General features: G+C 40.9%; 1 protein-coding gene and 2 long non-coding RNA genes across 3 annotated transcripts; 2 read left to right on the top strand and 1 right to left on the bottom strand.

The window, feature by feature from the left end:
- Positions 1-559: 559 nt before the first annotated feature.
- On the bottom strand, positions 560-1,102 carry LOC119736053. The gene is made up of 2 exons (XR_005272262.1): positions 905-1,102; positions 560-662 (listed from the first exon to the last, which is right to left on the bottom strand). It is a non-coding gene; the product is annotated as an uncharacterized LOC119736053 (long non-coding RNA).
- Positions 1,103-6,134: 5,032 nt separating this feature from the next.
- Positions 6,135-7,855, top strand: LOC119735862. Its single transcript, XM_038209801.1, has 3 exons — positions 6,135-6,378; positions 7,070-7,791; positions 7,841-7,855. Exons 1-3 carry the CDS (start codon positions 6,144-6,146, stop codon positions 7,853-7,855), a joined length of 972 nt encoding a protein of 323 aa, XP_038065729.1. The 5' UTR covers positions 6,135-6,143.
- Positions 7,856-7,938: 83 nt separating this feature from the next.
- On the top strand, positions 7,939-9,249 carry LOC119736292. The gene is made up of 3 exons (XR_005272302.1): positions 7,939-8,025; positions 8,489-8,546; positions 9,005-9,249. It is a non-coding gene; the product is annotated as an uncharacterized LOC119736292 (long non-coding RNA).
- The last annotated feature ends 10,459 nt before the right edge of the window (positions 9,250-19,708 follow it).

The following is a 19,708-nucleotide window of genomic DNA, read 5'->3' as shown; positions in this document are numbered from 1 at the left end:
ATGCAAATCAAAATGCACAAATAGACGCAAACTCAGTTTTTACTGTCCAGTTCAAAGATCCACGATGAAGTCTCGATGATCAAGAAATCACATGTCCATGATGTCCGGTAGAACAGCTGGATCCCATGTTCATGAAGTCCATGATGTCCGAAGAACAGTCACGGTCGCAACGGACGACAGGTCGCAGGGTCGCTGGGTCGATGGTTGATGGTACCGGAACGGACACTCGTGTCGCAGCTACAAGAGTGAAGCCATCTCATCAGTACTCAACGCAGGTACAGCCTCGTCTCTAGATGTGAGGATGTGTCGCACAATCACCGATCACGCAGGGGGAGGTTCTTGTAGCAAAGACTGCTTAAGTTACGCAGGAGTTTTCACTGTAGCGGCAGCACTAAATCAATTTCGAGGTGCAGTCTTTTAGGTGTTCGTAGTGCTACTACTAGGGGTTTCGCAGGGGGTCACAGGTCACATCTAGGTCACAGGTCACATCTAGGTCACAGGTCACATCTAGGTTAAAGGTCGGTAACTAAGGAGTAAACAAGGGTCTCTACAGAAGCCGTTGATTATAACATCTCGCATTTATTCCATGAAAATGATTCGCAAGTCTTCCATGAAATGGTTCGCAGTGGCTTGTGAAATAATCCGCAGTGGCTTCGTGAAAACTGTGAATATATAAACAAAGTAAATGTCCTTAAGTTCACAGAGTATTACATGAATTATAAAAGCATCGTACATAAATCATCACTTAATCCAAATTCCTAAATTCAATGGTTAAACATATACGAAAATCACACTCAATTTTGAGCTACAGAATGTCAAAACTGATCGCAGAATTATCTTATAAAATGAATCAAATATATGGTTTACACTTCTTTCTCAAGAATTATAAGAGTCTCTAAATTACCTCCTTGCATCCTTTCCCTCTTATTTCAGTTTCTTGGGTCTCAAAAGAGACAAAACCTCAAACGATTCTCAGAAAATATCTTCCAAAGATGTCTGACATGAAGGGATTTTACATGTGCTAATGTGTGTTTGTTCGTGGCTCAGTTGTGTTCTCCAAAGTCATCTGACAGAGGGCGCTATACACAAATGCAAACTTGTGAATTCATTAACAACACGAATAAATATTTTTCTTTCTGATTGTTACAAAAATAAATGTAAATTTATTCTATTTTTTTTTGTAACGTAGGCCTAATGCCTTAATTCCGTCGATATAGGGCGCCGGGACAGTGTGCATGTGACGTATCAATGTTTATAGGCTGGCCAGCGCGGCAGGGATAAGATCAATGACAAGGAATTATTATAATCCCGGTTGTTTTGGGTTAGGAAAGATCATTGCTGACAACTAAAATGAGACCTTTGATTTTGCTTATTTCAACCGGCCTCGTTTTGGCTCATTAAAAATTTTGGCCCTAAAGCTAGAGTTGAAGGCGCCGCACCAGCGACGGAACCGAGGTTTCAATAACCACCACTGTTTGCCGAATTTTTACGCCCGCAAGAGAAAAAAAAACGTCGGAGGATTTTTGATGCGTCTTTGCTCAAGAATTGTTTATGCCCGAGCTATAACGCTGGTGAAAATGCAACCATAAAATATTTTTTTAAACAGGCTGAATCATAAGCAACTGTTTAAGCCGGACCTGCATATGAAGCCATTATTTTAAACATTGATCTCCATATGGAGATCAATGATTTTAAAAAACTCAACGTTTGCATAATCTTGCACAACACCATCAACAGTGTCAACGAATTAGCAAATGGGGCGTTTGCATAATAAAACAATTCGCGCCAACATCGTTTTGTGTCCACGTACAACCAATCACGTTTGCAAACGGCGCGTCCTATAGCCTAAAATAATGTAATACATTTTTGGCAACGCGGTGCTGCTGCTCAATTTTTTTCTGCTACGTACGTGTAGTGCATGCCGCATGTCTGTACTGTGCATGTACATGTATGTACGTGTGCGTGTTTAGGCTAGTGCTAGGCGGCGTGGCCGGACCGTACCGTACCGGTGGTGCATACACGCGCCGGGCGTGTAACGTATGTATACGGAACACACGTACGTGAGACTGACAAGTGACAGTGTTGGTGGTCGCCATCATCATCAGCGCCTCGATCAAGGCCGTCCAGAATTCTATTTCAGATTACAATTTAAAAGGTAAGATTTCACGAGGAAGGTGGTATACTGTGCGTTTTAACTAGTATTACATTATAACGTAACGTAGACATGTAGATACACGGGTCCAGCTAACGTTAGGGCTAGTCTGTACTTGGTCTATGCCTGGGCCTACTCTGATTCTGCATTAGGCCTAATCATGTTAAGTCTGCTCACGCTGTGCCGTCATGACATGACCGTACGTACGTTTTGTGCTTAGGCCTACATAATTTTGTTGGAGGCCTAGGCGTTAGGCCTACATCAGCGATGCTTTTGACATGATGTAGAATTAGTCTAGCATAGGATTTACCCAAATAGGCCCTAGGCCTATAACGTGAACGTGTAGGGGGATAGGGTAACTGATTCGGGCTTCAGTTTTGGCAGGACTAGCTTCAGGTGTAGGAAAAATGTACATTTGCCAGGTTTGCAAGCATTCCACGTCCTCTTTGAAAGCATATTCCATGCATAATCGCATTCACAGAAATGTGCACAACTTTAGATTTCCATGCGGTGTTCCTGGATGCCCCCAGTCATTTGCTTCATATGCTTCATTCAACAGCCACGTTACTCGAAGTCATAATCAATATCGGAAAGATAATCCAGCTCGACTGAAAAACACTGATGTCGTTTCTGTCAAATGTAAAATCAGAATTTGCCAGCAACAGTGCAGTGACATCAGTGCTCTGATAAAACACATGAAACAACATATTGATTCTTCTGAACAGGTCGAATGTCCCTTCCTTTCTTGCAACAAGTTGTTTCTAAACAAGTCAACTTTTGCTGCACATATTTCACGAAATCATAGAGACTGGTCAGTGCAAAATATCTCTTCTGATTACTTAGGTGAAACAGTGGATGCATCTTTGTCTGTAATCAATCAACATACAAACAATCACAGAGAAAGAACAAAGCAGGATATGTCACCGTGCTCTGAACACGAGGATGCTGGTCACATAGGCTTAAGTAATGACGATGATAGTGAAGCTGATGTGGTTTCTGCTGACACTGACAGTTTCATAAACAATGTGGCACTCTTTCTGTTGAGATTGCAAGCCCAACTTCATGTTCCTGAAAGAACAATTCAGCTTATAACAGAGGAAATGGACAATATGCATACCTTGGCAATGGAGTCATATTGTTCTGTTTTACAAAAGAGGTTGGAAGAAGAAGGTGTTGCTGAAAGTAGTATTAGAAGCATCCTTGATCAACTACATATGAGTGATTGTTGGAAAACAGCAGTAGATAATGAGTTAGGTTGCTTAAGAACTTGTCACAGAAGAAAAATGTACTACCAAAACGAGTGCAAGTATGTCAGTCCGGTGTCAGTATGCCTGGGCAAAGATAGCAAGCATAAACCCATTTGCTTTCACTATGTACCAATAAAAGAAACACTGAAAACCATGTTGGAAGACCCTTCAGTCCAGCAAAATTTGCAGTGTTTCAATGCTTCTAGTGGCACTGACACAACAGTATTATGTGACTTTAAGGATGGCAGTGTTTTCAAAAGAAATAAGTTGTTCGAAACTGCAAATAACTCATTAAAGATACTACTTTTCCAAGATGCATTTGAGGTGGTCAATCCACTGGGATCAAGTAAAAAGAAACATAAAATCCTGGCGGTGTATTTTTCTTTGGGAAACATCCACGCGCACTTGAGATCCTCAGTAAACCACATGCAACTTGTTCTTCTTTGTAAAGAAAAAGATTTCAAGAAGTTTGGTCAAGAGCAGATATTTGGACAATTGGTGAAGGACCTGAAGGATGTTGAAACAGAAGGAATATATACAGCTTTGGGCAATGTTAAGGGTTGTGTTGTAGCCATCACAGGAGACAATTTGGGTTCTCACGCTATAGGAGGTTTCACTGAAAATTTTAGCACTTCCAGGTACTTTTGTAGATACTGCTGTATAAGCCTTGAACAGTTTCACTCTGGCAGGGGTTTTGAATGTGGTGAAGCACGAACCAAGGAAAGGTATGATGATGCAGTCCAGTATCTTGATCAAATTGCAGACCCTGCAGTAAATAATCATGAGGGAATAAAGTTTGACTCGATTTTTAATTCACTGAGCCAATTCCATGTCTGCTCTCCTGGCCTTCCACCATGTTTGGGACATGACTTATTTGAAGGTGTGGTTACATATGATGTAGCACTCTACTTAAAGTATTTCATAAAAACCAAGCAATGTTTCACATATGAAGTTCTGAATGAGAGAATAAGAAAGTTTCAGTGTTTAGGCACAGATGCCAGCAACAAACCTCCTGAAGTTAATGATAAAGGAAAGTCCCTTGGAGGCCATGCAGTTCAGAATTGGTGTATGTTGCGCCTTCTGCCACTCTTTGTAGCTGACAAAATCCCAATAGATGATCATGTTTGGGGTCTTTGCTTACAACTTCGACTCATTACTGAGCTGATATGTGCTCCTCGGATTGAAGAGGGACAACTGGCTTATGTGAAAGTGATAATAGAGGAGTACCTAGAGGAAAGAAAAAAGAGATTTCCTGGGTGCAGGCTTCGACCTAAACATCATTTCTTGGCCCACTATCCTGAACTAATACATAGCTTTGGACCTCTCATGAGAATGTGGACTCTAAGGTTCGAAAGTAAGCATTCTTATTTTAAGAAATGTTTACAACACTGCCAAAACTACAAAAATGTAACTAAAACACTCAGCGAAAGGCATCAGCTCCTTCAGGCCTACCTTGGCAGTGGCTCATTGTTGTCGTCTTCAGTGAGAACAGAAAAGGCAATTGTTCTGCATCCAAATTTGTACTCAGTCGGTATTGAATCTTCCTTGGGGAAACTGGGCTTGCATTCGGGCAATTCAGTTGTCAGTGATCAGGTAACATTCAATGGAACAGACTTCAGAAAAGGGCTGTTTGTAGCAGTTGCACCAAGTGACAGTGGAATCAAGTTTGGTTGTATTCTAATGATAGCTGTAAAGGCAGGTGCATCAGTCTATGTTGTTGTTAAAGTCCATGATGGGCATTTTGATTTTCATATGGGCATGTACCAGCTGGCATCAGAGTTTCAGGTGTCTGAAGTGTTGTGCATTGAAGCTACTCAACTGCAAGATCTTTTCCCTCTCCCTGCCTACAGGAAAGGTAGAAACCTTTGGTTACCCTTTAAACATAGTTTCCTGGATGGGATATAAAAAAATCGACATGCATGACCTGAATGATAAAATGGAATACCTAATTACTTCAAATTTTCTTTGTCAGTGCTTTTTTATTATTGTTATTTTTATTTATCACCGGCATGTTTGACAATCACTAACAGTTTTGACAGTGAGTGCCTAAATAGTCAACAGATGTCATATACAGCACTTTAAAATAGTTAGGGTTAATGACATTATACCCCGGAAAAGGTCGAGACATTACTGATGCTGATGGGCATTTCTAGTAAGTGCCTGTTGGCGGGTATAGTGTCTAATTTAGTGTAACTATTTTGGTCTTTTTGTAGTTTATTTGTAAACCAGCACAGTACCGCCTCTGAATGAAATCTTACCTGAATGTGGAAATATACACAGGGTGGGTTAAACAAGGGAAACCGTTACTGTGCCCCCTGTTTTTCAAAGAAGTTCTGAATGTGGCACTTTCTAGATCTTTCCAGGTCTAAGATGTGAAAGCCCAATTAAAAGTTTTTCGTTTAATGAGAAAATCATTCAAATCACTCATGTACTTTTCCAGTAATGAAATTTTGAAGACAAAACTGTTTTTAACCTTGAACCCTGATTATACTTTAAGGTACATGATATGTCAGTAAAAATTAAACCATGTGTGGTATCCTCGAAATAATATCTGAATCCCATAAATAAGTCTCAAGGTGCAGACGATTTTTTAAATGGGTTTTCATATCCTAGATGTGGAAAGATCTAGAAAGTGTTTCATACAGAACTTCTTTAAAATATAGGGGGAGCATTATAGAGTTTCTTCTTTTGTTTACTCACCTAGTGTCCTTTTTTCTCAAAATTCTTATAAAAATAGTGCAAAGATGTCAATCTATAGTGATGATACCGATGGCCTTCACTTGCTACAAACGTACATAGAAGATACACTTCCTTCGCTAAAAAGAGAGCAAGTGTGTAGCATTCTGGATAAATGTCTTGAAGTTGGCGTGGACAAACCTACGGATTTCAAGTATGTCAGTGAAGGTGACCTTTCCGAGCTGAATCTCAAGAAGGTCCAATTGAGGAAGTTACTGAGCGCATTTGACGCTAGTGACCCGGGTAAGAATTGTTGCATTTTATTCATTTATTAAATTGTGTTTTGTTTCTGGCAAAACAATTTCACTTCTGATATACTTAGAAAAGACCCTATTATTGCAGCAACATGGGCGTCGCGAGGGAGGGGGGGGGGGGGGGGCACTTCCCCCCCCCCCCGAAAAAAAAAAAAAAGGAGGTGCGAAGCCATTTTGCTGTTAATTTGGGGGGGGGGGGGGTTAAGGCAAATGCTCCCCTGCTCACGCTAAAAAAGATAAATTGAGAATATAATGAAAACATTAAGGAATTTTGGGGAAAAATTTGCTTGGAAAAAATCCTGCCGACGCCCATGCCCAGCAATCAATATGCTCTTCCCCTTTTTAGAAGTTATTATATGGGACCAGGAAACCACTAGACAAATTGCACTATTTAAACAAACAAAAGTAACATATGCTGTAGGACCCCTTTTGAAATTTGAAAGGGCAGAGAAGTAGTTACCATTCAAGAAAATTAAGGTCAATCACAGTACATCTCTATGGTAGATTCAGTCAATTCAGAGATGATTTTTAGTCAGATCTTTTTAATCAGAGAGAAATGTGAATGACTTTGCATAGCAAGTGACACAAAACTATTTTCTTTATGAACTGAGTCAAATTTTGAGACCTTTTTCTCATTGGTATTTTTTTATTTCATTTATCCCCCTTCATTTTGTTTTTAGACGCTGCCTCGCTTGAGACCCAGCACAAGTCACCATCTGGTGTTTTGCCATCTGCATCGTCACCATCGCACACATCAAGTGGCTGGTCAACAGACTACAGCGTACCTTGGGACAAAATGCCCGCTGCTCTGCAGAAAGACCTACAAAGGAAAGAACGTCCTCTTCCATCCACGAGGAGACAAATGGTTAGGATCATTGTAGACGACATATCGGCCAAGATCACTCATAAACCAGGTAGAAAGCATCTCTGCAACATCGCCTCCAAAATTGTGTGTCATTACCCTCACTCGTTTCAAGACCAACTTGGAGGAACTGTAATTGGAAGAGGGTATGATTCACTTCTATCTCAGCTGGAGACCCGCATTGCCAATATCACAAGGGTAACCAAACCTACTCGTGCTGTCCATGACATAGACTCTGATAGTGGTGCTGAAAGGCCAGCCAAGAAAATCAAGGCCAGTACTAGTTACAGTACCCAGAACTGGCAACCGGATTTGCCACATGATGAGGATGTCGATTCCCAAAATGACAAAAAAATTGCCATGCTGACAATGCACTCCAAAGAGGTGTGGGACAAGGCAGCAGTCGCACAACTCTTGAGCGATACTTATTCCACACTAAGATCTGTGATTAACAGCGGTGCAACATCGATTCTGACCATCGAAGCAGAATGGCCCTTCCTCTTTGAGGAAATTGGCATGCTGGAACACTTTGAAAAACTTGTTGGGATACCACTCCGTGAAACATTGCATATTGCCTTTGCATCTAAAGTACCACCACTCCTGAACTTCCTACTGAGCAAGCAGCACGAGAAGCCCAAGCTGAAGAAGGCAATCCAAGATATGGAGAAGGCCAAGAGGGAAATGATGAACAACCTGCCAGAGGTCTTCGGGTTTCTCAGCGCCCTTGCAGCCTTCTTTGGAGAAGACATCAGTGTTCTGATTCGTGTTCAAGATGTAAGTTGTTATTCACTGTCTTGGTTGTCTTTGTTTCCTGGCATTTTTTTGTGAACACATATTTCCTGAAAACTGGGTACAAGTCTATACAACTGCTCACATAGACTGTGTTGTTGATATGTTGTAAAACACATGAACAGTCACATGACTATGTGTTCTTGTATGTATGTCAGGGGTGTGAAATCTCAGCTTTAAAGCTGATTTCAGCTTTTTTGTTTTGGATTTCAGCTTTTTTCCCTCACTTGCTGTGTACAAAAGTATGAACGATTTCCAAAGTTCAGTTTTTTTACACCATTTTCAGCTGTTTTCAGCTCTTTTTATCAGTGCCCACTCGCACCCCTGGTATGTGACGTTTCACTCAGCAGAGGAAAATTTGTGCATGTTTAATCCCCCCCCCCCCCCCCCCGAAATTTTTTTTTATCATTTTGTTAGGACTTACAACAAATGTTTTTGTCATATGCAGGAAACTACCCCGGAAGTAGCACAGCTTCTGCCTGTCACACCCTGCATTGTATCAAATGGTAAGTTTGCAGTTGAGCCTAGGAGGTCATTTCTGTAGAGGGAACTTACAAAGTAAAGCACATTTCTTTTATCATTGTACAAGGGAAAGGGGACATGCTTTGAGTGAGCAGCCCCCCCCCCCCTCCCCCCTAGCTGTTATGCCACTTCACTTTTCTTTAAAAAAAAGTATGTCCCTAATAAATAGTCAGGATCTAAGATGCATCAAAATATGAAAATCAACTCTGACCTATTCCATCCTGGCTCCACGAGTGTCTCACTTTAACAACAAGACGGTGCACGTTCTTTACATCTCACTGTCTTTAAATTGATTTAGTTTCTTTGAATATAACGCTGACCAAATACCATTTTATCTTCAGAAAGGGTTGCATCATTATGAGTAAACATCAGGGACATTATTAGTGGTTTAATTATGAATTAACTTACTTAACATTTATTTGTTCCTACGTATTTTGAACAGGGTCATCAATCCTTACAGCTTCTGACTTTATGTTGGTCGTTGACAAAGAGATCGTGATCACGGGAATCCAATCGCCACTGCAAGCGTTGATGTTGATGTTTGCAGCCTTCTATAACTTCAACATTGAGTATCCATCAAAGGGGCAGGCACTTCTGGAGCTTGTTCAACGGTCAGTACATGTTGCACTTATTCTCACTTTTCATTGTTACACATAGATTTGCTGCACTACTATCCTGTCACTAGAAACACGCAGTAATTAAAGGGAATATACATCATTTGCTTTTGCTGTAATTTTCAGAAATGGATGGAATTGGGGGGTTGGAAATATAAAGCAAATATAGTTACACTGACTTTTTGGAGGTTTTGGGTTCGAAAATGCTATAAAAACCAAGAAAAACGATCATTTTCCTGTAGTCTGGCTCCCTGACTCCATATAAGAAGAAACAGAGCAGTTTACATACATTGGGGAATTGTAAGGTCAGGGAACCAGTCTAGCTGGCTCGTACCCGTTCATAGGTTTGTAATCGATTGCAAACAAGTGCAATGGTCAATTGGGGCCAGTATTTAAAAAAAAGCCAGTTGTTTCCAACGCTGATCGGCCGATCAGCGTTGGAAATTGATACAAAAATACCACTTTTCTTGAAAATGACAGTATACCAGGTGCCATAATTTTACAGGATGCTTTAGACTGTCATTCACCAACATCCTATTAAGGTATTTCGCAAAAACTTGGTAGTTTTATTTTTCGATGTTTGCAAATGTTGTATATTCCCTTTAAGTGCAGTGTTTCCCGCATACCACGAGGCCGAAAGCCGAGTGGTATAAGGGGGCCGATGTAATATATGTTCAGTGTTCAATGAGCGGAGTATATTAAATTTATCTTCAAGCAAGCTTAACCCACAGTGAAGTTAGAACTAGCACGCTTCACATGAACCTTAAAGTGGTGTTTCACACGCAGCTAGAATGTCGCTCGCATCTTGGAATAGTGCAATATGAAAGGTCCGATTATATTTAGTATATCACACTGCTGTTGCCATGGAGCGACCAATTAGCATCGAGGATTCAAGTTTGCTTGAAGATAAATAGATTCGTCACAGACAGTGTACGCGAAAATTACATAATGGCATCCTCTAATCTCTGTCTGTCATATGTACATTGACCTTAAAGTGCCAGTGGACCTATTCGACTATTCGACACAAATTCAAACAACTATATGTCTGGACCTCTTTTTGGGGTTAAGGTTCACTATTTAATTCATACTCGTATAAGACATTGCAGCACGACAGCAGCTGCATCCATTCACCCACACAAATAGGTGTATACACAGAATACACCTACTTTGAATACAAGTGTTATATCGCCCCCCCCCCTAAAAAAAAACTAAAAAGAAAAGACTAAACTGAAAAAAATATATAAATGACTACAATAAAGAGGTTTTGAAAGTCAATTTTTTACCGAATTATTCCATTCCCCGAGAGCATGGTGTTGCTACTATTCAAAATTCTCGTCTTTTCCAGTAAATAAATCCCCTAAAAAAATTGCAGAAAGCAGAATTATGTTTCAGTGTACGTGTACACAGTCTTTTTTATTTCATGGACGTTGGCAAACCATCCTCTTAGTGACTCATGATATTATTTTCTTTTCTGCAGATGCCTGATTGGGATCAATCCTGAAAAGGGTTCTAAGGCCCCCAAAACATCTGGGCGAAAGGCCCACAGCATCAACTCAAAGGTACTCACCTTCATAAACATTGTGAAGGATTTTGGCACCGAGTCGGACTAGTCTGTAATTTCTGTCTTCTGGTCCCCTAATTCTTCTTTACAGCCTGGTTTTAACAGTATGAAAGGTTTGCTGTAACACCATGTGAATATTCTTGTTTTAACTCGATGTTTGGAGCAGTGTGCGTTTGTTTGTCATCAGGAGACGGTATACAAACAGCACACAACAGCTGGACACTATAGTGTACATGAACATAGCTCACTGTTTGGAACTAAAAACAGCTAGTTCGTTTAAAAACCACATAAATGAAAACAAAATTATTGACATGGTGTTACTGCAAACCATACTTTGTTCAAGTTCACCATTCAAACCTATAGGTCTCATTTAATCAGCAATTAATCAATGTGCTAACAATGTGCTTACATCAGGGACGTATTAATAATAAAAAAAAGTGACGCGCACCCAACCATATGCACAATGGCTGTAAACATGGCTTAAAAGCAGCAGCATGATTATTTTCAGCACAATTTGCCTGCTGACTGCTATAAACAGCAATATGAACTTGGGCCCAAGTTGTAAGATAATGTGTCAGGCTATGAGTAGTTTCTGCTGTCCAATTTCAGACTTTCTGGTTGATGAATAATTTCCAATTATTGTATAAGTGTGCATCATTGATCTCAGTCAATGAATTAAAACTGCCAAGTAATTAATCATTTCCATTAAATATTGAAGAGTAAGGCAGCATCCATTCGATTACAAGTCCTAACATGGGCTATGTATATATATGTTAAACTTGATACATGTATTGTATGTACTTATGTAATTCCTCAATTTGTTGGAGAATGTTGTTGAACTTTGATGTTAATAAACCATTCTGGGGGGAAAAAAATGTGTAGTTTTGTTCAATTATATCTGTCTGTTCAAATTTAATTACTGAAATGTTCAATATTTAATTAAAGCATATTGGTAAGCGCTTGGCAAAAATAAACTTGCAACAATATAATTTTTTTGGGGGGAATAGAGGAATTCACTGTTTATTTAACAAAAATGAATTAAACACAGCCCTGCACTGAAAGAAAAACAAAGTAAAAGATAAAGCACAAACACCTGTTTTTTAAAGGTTTTTTTTTTCTTTTTCTCAAAACATGTTTGTCTTATTTTAGGTTTACAGTTCTCCGTTGATAAATAACAATCACCATGTTAATTATGATAACAGGAGTCTTTTTATTTAATATTTCGTTTTGTTTTTTCAATTTACAGTTTATCTGTAAATTGAATTGACAAATGTATTTGTTATTTAAAGTTTAAGTTAATAAAATAACAATTGCCATGTTAATCCGGATAACAAGTTATTTTAAAAATACATTTTTTCGTTATCTCAATTTACAGGTAATTTGTACATTAAATTAACAAATTTATTTGTTATTTCAATGTACAAGTTCATCTGTAAATAAACAAGTAAATAAAATAACAATTGCTATGTTGATCTGGATTACAATTTATTTTAAAAATACATTTTCTCGTTATCTCAATTTACAGATAATTTGTACATTAAATTTAACAAATGTATTTGTTATTTCAATGTACAAGTTCATCTGTAAATAAACAAAAAGTTATTTCTTAAAACTACACCTCATTTTGTAAGTTAATTTTACAACTAGATATGTCATTTCAAATTACAGTTTATCCTGTAAAATTAAAAACAAATCTCTCTGTAAGTCCAAATTACAGAAAAAGTGAGGGCAACTAAGTTGCCCTCATTTTTTTTGTTTTTAAACATTGAATTTTTTTACAGTGATGATATTTCTGTGCCTTTTCTATTTCAGCGAGGGCTTTTGCAGCTGGAGAGCCTGGAGTAACTAAGCAACTAGCAGCTTTGCACTTTTTCACGATTGAATTGGCATGCCCATTATTGACCATATGGATGGCACTGTGGTCCCGACTAGAACCATTTCTAGAGAAGGTTTGTGTTCCTTTTGGGTTTGTAACCGCAAATGCATGGTTCATCGATTCAGATTTCTGGGTACTTGTTCCATATTTGTTTTTTTACAAAGCCTCATTGCCAATTCTTTTGCTGAGTAGTCTAAGAACAGTTTGTTCATCAGTTGCTGAAATGTTTAATTTACCCCGAGCATCAGCTGGCAGGTATGGAAACTTATATCTACCACCTCCACAAACTATTGACCACTTTCTACAAAGGGTATGTTTCCCCATGTAGCACTGAATGATGGCTTTTGCTGCTTTTTCAGCCATGTCAGCCATCTTGCAGGAGTCTCTTCTGAACTTGTTTACAAGTGCAGCAGCCTCGGCTTGTGCTCTGTGGCTGATATCGTCAGCAAAACGATTTTGCATTTTTTTCTTTTCCTTTTTCGTTTTTCCTGGAAACATGCCTGCACTAAATTTTGCCCGACTCATGGCTCTGCAGAGTGACCGATTCAAATGAGGAGGGTCTAGTGAATGTTCAGTTTCCATACCTGCCTGGCTTTGCATACATGATTTCATTCCTTTTGCCAAACACCCATCAGCATCAGTTGTAACCCTATTTACTACAAGAGGCTCATTACAGTTTATCAGTTTTTGTGCACATTGACGGCCACCTTCTTGTTCATCGCCCATATTGAAGGTAGCTGGACGAGTAGCTGTGCACGTCTCCTCCTGATTGCAGTTGGCATTGTCACATTTCTTGCAAAGTTTGTTTTCGTGGTGAAACATCACGACGTACTTCTTACTTGTCACGTTTTCACAAACAACGTCTCTCGTTTGTGTTGCTGGCACAAACAGTGTTTTTTTCCGAGCATTTCTGAGGGGGTTGTTGTACTGTCTGTCCATCTCAACTGCCACAGGGCTTTCCCTGTCATGACCTTGTAGTTCGTGAATGTCTTTCACAATTCTTCTTTTATCACTCATGTCCCTTTTATTTTCAGCAGTGATGATTTTTCCGCATTTGTCTGCGAGGTTTTGCAAACCAGATTTTGCAGGAACGGTTGTGTCCATCGCTGACAGGAGCCGCCGAGCACCTGCGGTTGCAATGCTGGTGCCGTAAAGGCCAACTTGCAATGCCATATTGGGAGTGGCAGTCTTTCTCCCCTTTCCAGTGTGTTGTATTTCGCTGTACAGTTTTGTGTGGTCGGTGTGAAATCCGCACTTCTGGCAGGCCAACATCTCAGACACACCCAGACCTCTGCGCACCTCGGCATCATGCACAAGTTCGGGTTGACTTTCACACTCGGGATTTGCTTGCTGATGACTAAGTGCAGCCTGCATGCCTAACTTGATGGTTGCATCAATGCTAACGAATCGGTATGTTTCTCTCTGTCCTTGCAGAACCTCCCGATGCTGAAGCTCTCCTACTGGGGTAGTTTCGTGGACTTTGGGTCGGAGCAGCATGACGGACCTGGTTGGCTCATCCACGGGAGTTTGGCAGTGGAATCCCTCCGCATCTTTGGTGACCGCCTGCTCCAGTTGCTCATGCGTTGGTCTTTTGTAGACTGTAGGTGAGCCTGTGTGCAATTGACGTTTTTGTGGATTTAGTTTTTGAGGTGACCAAGTGTTGCCCTTCTGAAATCCAGCCTTCTTCCTCTTGTACACACCACGCCCAAATCGCCCCATGTTATTACATACACAGAAGTATATGGATGGGATAAAACAAAATTCCCCCCTCTGCTTGGATGAAAAAGTGAGGAGTGCATGTAGTTACACATACACAAATTGTCAGGCTCACTTACAAGTGATGTGTACAATAATGAGTAAACCAGTAGGGATACATGCTTTAGTGCCCCTTGTTCATTTTTATTGGGGGGGGGGAGGGGTGGTGATGATGGTAGATGGGGATGCTTCTTTGAAGTAATTAATCCCCAGCCAGACTATAGTGCAGACTGTAGTGTGATATTGACACAGACAGAGGGCAATTAACTGAAGACAGTCAGTAAGTCAGTAAACTTCCATAGCCACTTCTGAATTGAATGGTGGTGAGGGGCAGCCAGTGGAATCATTGAACAGGATTAATTGCTGTTTATGAAAACAAGTGCATGCATGGAGAATCATGTCCCATATTCATTTTTTGGGTACTTTTCTTGTCCTTTTTGGCCAATAAACATTTTCCAATAACCATATCAGTGTTTTAAAACTGGTCTTTCAAATGAAATGAATATATGTAGGCATATGCATCACCCCCCCCCCCTTTCCATTCCCCCTCCCCTTCCCCCCCCCCCCCCCACCCTAACCCTAACCCTAACCCTAACTAAACCTAACCCTAACCCAAATCCTAACCCTAACTGGTAATTTCTAACCCTAATTGTGAACCAAGAAACATATTTCCAATGCAAGAGGGGTTGTTATTCATCAGCTTCAGTGGGAAAAGGGCATCACCAATCTGCAATGCACATATGGCAAGACAAGCCATAATGTGTTAAAGACAGTTTTCATATTCATGCCTGTAATTATCCGGAGAGTACTTTTTCATTCAATTTTTCAATGAAATATGATTTATGGATACTGGATACTTCTTCTTGCCTTAAATGCGGTCTGGGGATAAAATGTAAATTTTTGCTTCTTTAAAGGTTGCAGACCAGTAAATAGGCCCCAAATTGCCTACGCCAGCCAAATCACGATTTGCATGCCCTCAAAATCTTCAGTATTTGAGAGTATTGTGGGCCATGAACTTGAGGGTTTGTAAAAAATATGGGTGGAAGCCGTGCACAGGACTGGGAGCTTGCAGTTGTGTGTAATTTGGACCCTAAAAGCGCTCTATTTTGCAATGGAGTGTAGCCATCGTTTTTCAAAATGGCGATGGGCTTCAGGACTATTTTTAGGGGTGATCATCTTCGGATGGAAATTTCTCCTAAAAGTCATCAGTTGACCCCCTGAAAATTGAAAAGAAAATGAAAGGTGATAAAATAAGCTTTAATTTGATGTGTGTCTCGAACACCTTGGAGAGTTGTAAGTATTTTTCCCGAATTTCTGAAGTGAGAGCATTTACCATTGGGGTCTATGGAAGTTTATTTACTGGTCTGCTACCTGAGCGGTTAGAGACGAGTCCATTGGGATGGAAATATACCGTCCCGGTCGAAAAGCTAGTTGTTTTTATGTGACTGAGCAGCGCGCTTTAATCTGATTGGCCAAATCCTTAATGGCGTAACTGAGAGAGAAGCAATGAACAGCCTTGTGACACCAGTTTCATTAAACAAAGAAATAATGACCCCTGTTTTATTCACACTCCTTCTGGAATTACAAAGAGCCGCATCCAGGAATTGAACAGTAAAGAGATCAATAGAGGGCGCTCTGAAATGCAACACTTAAACTACAGGGGTGCAATGAACTACGGGATAGGAGCAGTGTACGATAACCCAGTGAGGGGGGAGTTCCAAGTTCCTACGCAAACGTAATATGTGTGAGACTAATGCTAGTCTGGGGCCATATATTACGCCAGATATTATAAGGGACAACTCGAACCGCACCACAATTAGGCCCCTTAACTCACCCGCTCACATCCACAGCGCGCAGTATCAGCAATGTACCTATTGTTTCCTATTAGCCTAGCGCATGCAGGTCCATATAGGCAGACCGTGCCGGAGTCAGTTATCTCGATCGAGCGCACCACCAGCCCCTACTCGCGGAGCCAAGATCACAACGAAACCACGCTCCCAAGAAGGGACATTTGATCCCGCAGCAACTCAGCACCAACTCGAGGAACCGTAACCGACTCGTTACAATACCGCCCAACAACCCTACCACCTAAGTACAGGAGGTATAATGCCTTACCACACGCCCGCAAGTGCCGGCGTTTCGAACCAGAAATCAGGTCCAACTAATATCGCTTTTCTGCACGCCTTATATAGCCTACCGGGCCGGCCGCTGGCCCATATGCTCCTCCCCCCGCATGCTGCACGTCACCGAGCAGTGACCCCACTACCCAATGGCGAACGCGCGAGGCGGAGCCTAAGCGCTGCGCGCTCCTAGCCCACTGCTATGCACTTAAAGTATATGCGCTAATTTTAGCCACAGCACTCCATGCAAAAGCGCCCTCAGTCACGTTACACAGCCTCCTGACAGGCCTAAATGCCCTAATTTAGAGAAGCCGACATTTTCATACAAAGCGTGACAGAGTGTCTTATTACAAACCTACTTTTAATTTGAAAACCTGAAAGAGAAACATTAGGAACTATAATAGAAATACACAAACACTTTAAACATTTTGTTTACCTTAACAATTGGTTATAAGATCTTACACGATTACCTTAGTAATACAATGACCTTTTAAGCCTAATTTTTGGCCCATTCATCTCAAAATAAAGTTCTTCTTGAACTGGTCGGTATAAAATATACTTAAGAAAAATAAAAGTCTTTATCTTCAAGACAAAAAAAAAGTTCATCTCCTGAGACGTCCTAAGTTTTCCTGGTTGCAGATCCATGCCCAGGGCGTGCGTGGCTGCACTGCACAAGTACGTCCCGGCAGAAGGTCCGTTATCTCTTGAGATGATTACGTTGTCCACGTATATGATCGTCTCCGTGTGCTCCACAAAGGTGGCCAGTTTGGGTATTTTCGGGCTCTGAAGCTCAAACTGCGTTTTCTCGGGGGGCTGTTCCTTGAAGAAGTTGCTGCCTTGGGTTAGGTATCTGCTGCTGGCTTGGGAGGAGCTTGGGCCTTGCCTTGCGCTTTCGGCGTCTTCTCTGGCACGTGCGTCTCTCCTTGCGGCTCCTCTGGTATCTTCTCCAGATCCTCGTTGATGTCTAACTGCAGCGGGGGGCATGGATGACAGACTGATGGCGTCATCCTTGTACTTCTTTGGCGTCTCATCTTCTGGCGGTCTGGAGTCCTCCACAGTGAGTTTAGGAGAGGGAGGAATGGGGGACAGACAGGGAGGCAGCCCTTTAAGGGCGGGAAGCCCGTCATGCGCGCCTTATATAGCCTACCGAGCCGGCCGCTGGCCCATATGCGCCTGCGCGCGCGCGCTGCATGTCACTGAGCAGTGACCCCACTACCCATTGGCAAACGCGCAAGGCAGAGCCTAAGCGCTGCGCGCGCCTAGCCCACTGCTATGCACTAAAAGTATATGCGCTAATTTTAGCCACAGCGCTCCATGCAAAAGCGCCCTCTGTCACGTTACAATAAGATGGTTTATTTTGTTTTGATTAGATCTTATTTCATTTCATTTCACTGTATTCACTGTCACTCACTGTTTGTTACCTTAATAAATGTAGTTTACTTTACCTCATTTCATGTCATTCCATTCCATTCATATTGTTGAATTTATCTTTCAACCAAACAACAAAGCAACTATTTTCCAAACCCCAACAACGCCTACAAACACAATAAACCCAACTAACCCGACAAATCAAAACAACCCCGATAAACAAGAAAAACCGATCAAACCCAGCAAACATTAAAACAACAAAAACAATCAAACAAGTAACCAACCACTAGACTACAGGCTAAGCGTGAATGACGAACGTGGAATCATCAATCATTTGCACTGTTTTGAAAGAAACCACAAAATCGTAAAAAAGTAAATAAAAAAAAAGTCGTGTTACATATTTGTACTAATCAGCTCCCCCCCCCCCCCTCAAAAAAAAAAGTTCTCTTACAGTAAAAAAAATCACCATTGCAGGGTCACACTATTGTTTGCACTTGCATAGAGCTCTGATATCTCTGATACATTCATAGTGCCAGTTGACAACATTACCGATCAGTTTACGAGGATTTATTCAGGTGCGCATTGTACAACACAAATAATGAATGTTTCGCACTCGCTGACTTATTGAACATTCACCTGTCACATGTAACCTTTCATCTGTCACCTGTGACATATCCATATCCTGTTTTAAAATGAGTTGCGGGCAACCTTGATGTTCTAGATTTGGGGGGGGGGGACACTTAGTATCTCCCGAACCACACAAAAAAATATATAAAAGTAGAGGTAATTGCTACGTTTTCGCTACCGGTACATTATATATCCTTGTATAGGTATTTGTGTATCTTTTTGTTATATGCCAAATACATGGAACTGTAAGCTGTTATTTTAAACTTAAACAGCATCCGTTAACTCTAATCAGACCGGGTTATTTTCACCATCTCTCAGCCGGGGGAGGGTGGATCCCCCCTAAGACTTGGTACATGTATAGAACGACTCATCATTAACATACCCAAGACATTTCACGACAATATGTCAAGTGGTATTGGAATTATGGCTAATTAATTATGGTAATTCTGCTCTGTGTACACGACGTATATGGGAAAATTCAGTTTTCACGCTAACATTTTTCGCTACGCAACAACCCCTGGTCCAATTTTTATGTTTTCGGTATCAAAAGATGTGCAAGGCTCGAGGCTACAAACGTCATAACAGCTCGGGTCGCAAATTGTTTTTCTAACGCTATCGCAGAAAAAAAATTGAGAGGAGGGCGGTCCTTTTAGGGTTAAGGAGGCCAGCTTAAAAGTGAGAATAATGCTTCAGGAAGTATAATGGCACACTGAAAACATGAGAAGAGTGAACATTCATACTAACTTTTTATAAAAGTAATATCTTTGATTAATTAATATTGATATACTAGTACCGGTATGTTAATCATGTTATTGTGACATACAAATGTACACATGTATTATGCATTTTACATTTACAGGATCATGACTCGGAGGCCATATTTCTTAACAATATTGACAAAGTCAAGGAGAAGGCTAGAGCTGCACGTCGTGGTGAGCGATTCACCTGCCGGCATGGTGCAAGCTGGGCTGAAGTATAACATTGCCAACAAGAGGGCTTCAAGGATGTCTACAAATGGCACTCCCGTTGAACCTACATGCATCTGTCAAGATGATGATGACATTTCTTGCAGTTAGAAAGAGTCTATGTCTGAGCCATGTTTTCCAAATGAGCAAGTTTTACCCGGTAAACTTTCACCTTGTGAAGATAGTTGTAAAACACATGAAGAAGGCATTCCTCTTGCATCAGGCCGTATCCCTAAACCAGGCTTTCTATGCCAGCAAGG

This window comes from Patiria miniata, unplaced genomic scaffold (assembly GCF_015706575.1).
Source record: "Patiria miniata isolate m_02_andy unplaced genomic scaffold, ASM1570657v1 HiC_scaffold_29, whole genome shotgun sequence".
NCBI classification, from domain to species: domain Eukaryota; kingdom Metazoa; phylum Echinodermata; class Asteroidea; order Valvatida; family Asterinidae; genus Patiria; species Patiria miniata.
The sequence above is the reverse complement of the archived record's forward strand: the minus strand, read 5'-3'. Positions and strand labels throughout refer to the sequence as shown.

Coding starts and splice junctions, on each gene's coding strand:
- LOC119735862 (XM_038209801.1), top strand. CDS start 6,144: ATGTCAATCTATAGTGATGATACCGATGGCCTTCACTTGCTACAAACG. Junction 6,379..7,069: donor ATTTGACGCTAGTGACCCGG/GTAAGAATTGTT, acceptor TTTTGTTTTTAG/ACGCTGCCTCGCTTGAGACC.